The sequence below is a fragment of the Podarcis cretensis genome (genome assembly GCF_951804945.1).
Source record: "Podarcis cretensis genome assembly, chromosome: 6".
Classification (NCBI taxonomy): Eukaryota; Metazoa; Chordata; class Lepidosauria; order Squamata; family Lacertidae; genus Podarcis; species Podarcis cretensis.
In genome coordinates this window covers 37,322,106-37,328,105 of record NC_137175.1, presented here as the reverse complement: position 1 = coordinate 37,328,105, position 6,000 = coordinate 37,322,106, and the positions used below count along the sequence as shown (strand labels likewise).

The window sequence follows — 6,000 nt, the reverse complement described above, 5'->3', positions numbered from 1 at the left end:
ATTCTCCGCTCTACTCATGGGTAGTTGCTTTAAGATCAAATTGTCCACAGGAAAAAGTCAGCGCACTCCGGCAACAGCTATGCAGCTTCGCTCCGTGGAAGAAGCAGTCAATTTGAAGCACCGCGCCGCTCACCCCACATCGCTCCGGATCCCCGAAACTGGGTTTCCCCACGAGTAGGGGAGGCGCAAAAGGTGCCAGCCGAATCCCACGTTTACAGGTTTCACCCGCCTGTGATTTCTAGTGGGTCTCCACCTTCGCCGTGGCGGCCAGACCCAGATTTCCACGAGGCAAATTCCTCCCGATCAGAGGAATTCAGCCATTGCCGGAGGTGCCAACCCAGAAGTTCGGCGCCAACCCGGAAGTTCAGCTGAGAAACTTCCAACACAGGTTGACTGCCCTAGTGATGCTCAGCAGAATTAACACAGCTTCATACAGTTCAGTGTGCAGATGGACAGCCATATAGCATCCACAACAAAAGAGTCGAGCTCAAGTTTGAATTAATTTAATGAAGTGAGAATACAGTATTGCCAAAAACACAAGGCACTGCTGCTCCAAAGAGAAGCAAAGATTATTTCTTACCACTACAGAGCGCAGCTCCTTAATGCGAATACAGGAGGCCATTTTGGCAAGACTTACCCCGCTTGCTTTAGCACATTTGTGGAGAGAAGCCAGTGCATTCATTTGTAAACCAGAGGCAGGCTCCACATTCTCAGATTGCAATATTCAGAAATTTAGCTTCCATAATTTGTAAGAACAGGAAGACACAAGGGTAAGCACTGGTGAATCTGTACAAAGCACTGAAGAGTAGGATTAGTATAAAATGGGAGCAAAGAACAATACAGAGTTAGTTCAAGTACACTGCCTGCCCAATACAAAAAGGACATTGTTTATAAGGAGGATTCAGAAAGACACCTCTGGCCCTTGAGAGAGCTGGAAAAGGCAGCCTGGGCATGCAACACAGGAAGAGACCATGTAGATTCCTATATTGTGCGTCCCAGGAAGTTTTACTGTGCAGAGGGATGAAGGACATAGCCAGCATGTTAAATTTTTTATTCTAGATAGAGCTAATAGCTCCACCTCTCCACCTTGACCCCATCTGTGGGGTGCATGGAAAGGGAAAGATACACTTCAGACAGCACAGTCACATCATCTGCCAATGCACCCCTTTTACAGGAGGGGGCAACCTTTGCGCTTTTTGTTCTTCCTGACTTGCAAGGCGGCTCGAGTTGCCATTTCGAACACTTCTCGCACGCCGTCCTTCGTCTTGGCTGAGCACTCAAGGTAACCAAAAGCATTGATCCTGTTTGCCATGTCTCTCCCTTCCTCTGGTTTCACTGGCTCCTTGCGAAGACAAAGAAAAAAACGCAATCCAAATTAATGTAACCTCTGCAAGGCTCGATTTAAGGAAGAACTTGAGTTAGTACAGGTGTAACACCCTATCCTGGCCGAGAAAAGCAGCACAGCTCCTCGCAGAAATATGGGTGGCCATTCTGGCAAGACTGAAAGGGCATTCTCAGATGAATTGGGCGGGGGGGGGGGGAGAGGACGGTCCATGTATAGAAAGTGTCAGCAAGACCTTTTCCATGCTCAGATAAATACTCAGTGTTTGGAAGGCCAGAGGGCTGGGCAGTTCAAATTCTGGGGCAGGGGCAGGGCCAGTGCTGTGGCCCCATTGGCGCTTTCTATATGTGGACCCCCATTCACACAACACTTGAAGCAGATCTTAGCATCCTTCCTATGGGCTTCTGCAGTGATCAGATCTCCTCTGGACCACTATTCCATGCTACACCCTGCAGGACACTGCCACATCATCAATCTGCAATCTCTGCCATCTACCTTTATGGTGTCTCTGTCTTACCCTGGTGCTAGGCTTGTGGTCCTACTGAAAAAATCAGGGAGTCCCTCCCAAACCAGGCTCTGACCAGGGTTAAGTACTTAATTCGTTCCGGAGGTCCGTTCTTAACCTGAAATTGTTCTTAACCTGAGGTACTACCTTAGCTAATGGGGTCTCCCGCTGCTGCCGTACTGCCAGAGCACGATTTCTGTTCTCATCCTGAAGCAAAGTTCTTAACCCGAGGTACTATTTCTGGGTTAGCGGAGTCTGTAACCTGAAGCATATGTAACCTGAGGTACCTCTGTACAGCTGAATGTTTGATAACGCTCAATAGCAGTGAGCTATGTGAGTTTTAACTGCCAATACATTCTCTGCCTGGAAGAGATCTTACTGACCCTGCTCAGAGGCAGATTCACCACCAGTCCTCCCCTTCTGCAATGGTTACTGTGTTGGGGAAAGTGGAAGTGGGAGCAACTTCCCATGGACTTTCTTGTAAAAGCCCTGAATATCCTCCCAAGAATTATGAGGAATGTCAGAACTGATTAAGAGCACTATTGGAGAAGGGCACTATCTTCCAGGTGGACCAAAGATTTAGAGTATATGGCTGCAATATCAAGAAATAAGGTAACATGAAATCATAATGAAAGGTGGTAGTATCAGAGTTGTAGAGTTGGAAGCTACCCTGAGGGTCATCTAGTCCCAACACCCTGCAACGTAGAAACTCAACTAAATCCATACATAATATTCCAGAATCAAGACGCTTGCATCAACCTCCTAAAAGCAACCCAACATCTTTCTAGGAGTGCTCCACTAAAGAGCAAACGATTATTCACAAGACATTTTGTTCTCTTAATCGCCATTATAATATGAGATGGGAAACTTGGGGGCGGGGGCGGGTGAAGTTAGTATAACAATTCAAGTACTGACAAATCATTCTAGTTTTGAAATAATATTCTGATCACCCAGAAAGAAAAGTGATTCCCTAAATTTATTGTGTGAAAAATCCCAAAGCATTTACAAGTTTCACCTAATACTTCAGTGTAATATTTTAAATAAGATGCATATTGCCTCACACATTGTATGGAGTAGAGCACAGATCCATGTATACTATTTAATTGCGTTAACTATCTAATTCTTCTTTTTTTACACACTTTTAAGTTTTTTATTTACTTTTGAAGATTTCTCACGTGATCCTGCTTGGAATAATGCTCCCTAGTTACAGAGTTTCAGAATACACAAAAGGCACTTGTTTTATCCGGAAATCTTCAGTTATCTCACCCATTTTAAGGGGTATTGGATGACTTGCTGTTTAGAAAAGGATAGGAGGGATATAGATTCTCCCCAAGAGCACTTTACTGCATAGCAGCAGCCATCAGTAATTCCGGTATGAAGAGTTCTCCAAGCTGTGGCAACAGTGGCTGCTGGTATAAATCCTTCCCAGAAACATCACAATGACAACATTACACAACATTATGTAAAGCAAGTGAATTATTTCTTGCTACAAAAACTCAACAAGCTTTTTTTTAAAAAAAATACAACAGGCTCCTCCTACCTGTTTCATCTTTGCCAGTTCCCTGCGGGTGTGATCATCATTCCGCAAGTCCTTCTTGTTCCCCACAAGGATGATGGGCACATTAGGGCAGAAGTGTTTCACTTCAGGTGTCCATTTCTCTGGGATGTTTTCTAGAAAGGCCAATCACATTCTCATGAACCAGGTCAGGCCATGAAATAAAAGCCCTCCTCCCAATGAAGGACAGATTCACAGGTATAATAATCCCATGGCACTTAAAAAGGAAGCTGTTTGAGACCTCTTCAAAACAGGCCATCCCCAGATCCAGTTCGTTGCCAAAAGCAAGACTGGATACAATGAGAGTCCTATTTCCAGAGCCCTGGCCAGCGCATGGCTGAGAGCCTGCTCTCCCTACCACACCCTGTAGCAGCTGAAAGGGAACACTGAACTCCCTATGCCAATGAAAGAAATAAAGTGACTGGGAATATGGGAAAGCTCTCCTCACATAAATCCCAGAGCCACAGCAAAAAATCCCTGGAGACGTGGGCAAAGATCAGTTTCAGAGAGACAGAACACCACACAGAAGGAGCTGTGCAGAAAAGTTCAAAGCATTTCCCAGCACACACACTTCCCTGCAGAATCCAGCTATGACAAATACTGTCATCATTATTAAGTCTATAGTGCTAGCAGATGCCCAAGGAGTCAACACAGTTTAGTAGTTGTGTAAGGCCCAGTTAACTGTTTGCCCTCAAATGCAGAGGCAGGATCCTATCATCATCCTCCAGCCAACAAGATGCTGTTTAACACAGAACTGCTCTAACATGGGCCTTGCTGGTTATATCCTGCATCATCTGCCAAATCCGTACACATATCTATGTGTAGAGGCTGTTTAAAAGTGTCATTACCTGGAGTTTTAGAGGCAAAGTGTTATCTGTTAAATTGTGACAATACTGCGGTCCATAAAGTCCTTTGAATAAATTCCTAGTTAGAAATAGTGCTCCTGATTCTCGATTGTGCATTTGAAAGCAGTGGTTACTGGAATAAGGTTTCCCCTTTTTCAAGTGAGAAAAATATTGCAAGCAGCCAAACATTTGAAAAGCCCCTGGATAACAGGGCAAGGCAGCTGCTTTCATGTATAGACCAGTAGGCCTTTATTTATTACCTACTTATCTCATTTTTAACTTGTCCATGATCAAACAAGGTGGGGTACCTCAAACAATATAAAATAAAACCAGCGACAATTTCAACAAAATTATTAACACATGAATCAGCCAGTATAACCTCTGTTCTTCCTTGTTTGTTCTACAGAGATCCAAACTCGAATCCAGGTCTTTCATGGGGGGTGGGGAGACAGGCCAGGGGTTCCCCACCACTGATCTTGCTCAATGTCTGCTGGCTCTCCAGCAATGTCTTTTCCATCTACTGCCACTGACCATTTTAACTGAAGATGCCAGAAATTAAACTTACAGTCACCTACTCAAAAAAATGTGCTCTACGATAAATGCAAAAAGGGTAAGGACTTGCTGAAACAACTATTGAACTAGAATACAAAAGAGGGAGGTGTGAGGAGGTCAGAGAAATAAGTAAATGAAAGACAAGACATGGAAAGATTGAAATGTTTTTAATTGCTTTTTTACTTTTTCTGTATTTTGTATTTTTTGTTTCCTTTTCCTTTTATCATTTTTGTAATTTTTTTTGAAACTTTAATAAATATTATTATTAAAAAAATGTGCTCTACATTGAGCTATGGCACTTCCCTTAACATTCTTAGACCACAGCAACAGTTGTGGAAACTGTAGTTTAAGGGTGCTGGGAAATGTAGCTCTGCAAATGACCTCCTAACAACTCTAAGCACCCTTAATAAACTACAGTTCCTATGATTCTTTGCAGGAAGCTATGATCCTTAAAGTGTGCTTTAAATATCTGGTATGAATGTGACCAATGTTTCCCAAAATAGCCATTGCTTATCTGAATCCTGCAGGAACTGGAAGAATCACTACTTTGAAAGCTAAATTAGGTGTTTCAGCTTTCCCAACCCACCCGCCCACAGAGTTCCCTTGTATCCTGTGGGTGTGACCATGAGCCACCAAATGGGCAGTATATCACATGCCCTGTGTCCTCATGGCCTCTTACCTCAAGCCTAGAGTGCCATAGCCTTACCTAAGCTGTCTGGACTATCAATTGAAAAGCACATGAGGATAACATCTGTGTCTGGATAAGAGAGGGGCCGTAGCCTGTCATAGTCTTCCTGCCCAGCCGTGTCCCAAAGGGCCAGCTCCACCTGGAGAGACAGAAGGAAGTTTATATCAGTGAGCAGCAGCATCAATACCACTCTGGATAAGAAATCAAAGCAAACAGGACCACAGACCCTTTTTTCTTTCTCTCCCCATAGTACATCTTGGTTAACAGGCAGCTTTAAAGGCAACCTGGCACAACATCTACCCTAATTAAACTGCCTGAGCCCAGGAATTGATTATGGCCATTATCCAGTGTGTTTTATAGGACTGCAGCGCTACCCTCAAGGGTGCCACCAAACGGTGTCAGATGATCATGAAGCTGTCAGGAGACGCCAGGTCAAGCTCACAGCAACATCCCTCCTGACCAACGTGGGATGGTCAGTTACAAGATGTGCAGGCTCACAGAGATAACAGCATG

The 6,000-nt window shown here is 44.1% G+C and overlaps 1 protein-coding gene across 3 annotated transcripts in view; it reads right to left on the bottom strand.

The window, feature by feature from the left end:
* Positions 1-487: 487 nt before the first annotated feature.
* The window catches only part of RHOC (ras homolog family member C), a 28,254-nt gene continuing 22,741 nt past the window's right edge, over positions 488-6,000 (bottom strand). For all 3 annotated transcript variants that reach the window (XM_079980032.1, XM_079980033.1, XM_079980031.1), the window contains exons 3-5: positions 5,506-5,626; positions 3,388-3,518; positions 488-1,342 (exon numbers count right to left, since the gene is read on the bottom strand). In XM_079980032.1, coding sequence (XP_079836158.1) covers positions 1,169-1,342; positions 3,388-3,518; positions 5,506-5,626 — 426 coding nt within the window. In that variant the 3' untranslated portion in view covers positions 488-1,168. The remainder of the gene's footprint in view (positions 1,343-3,387; positions 3,519-5,505; positions 5,627-6,000) is intronic.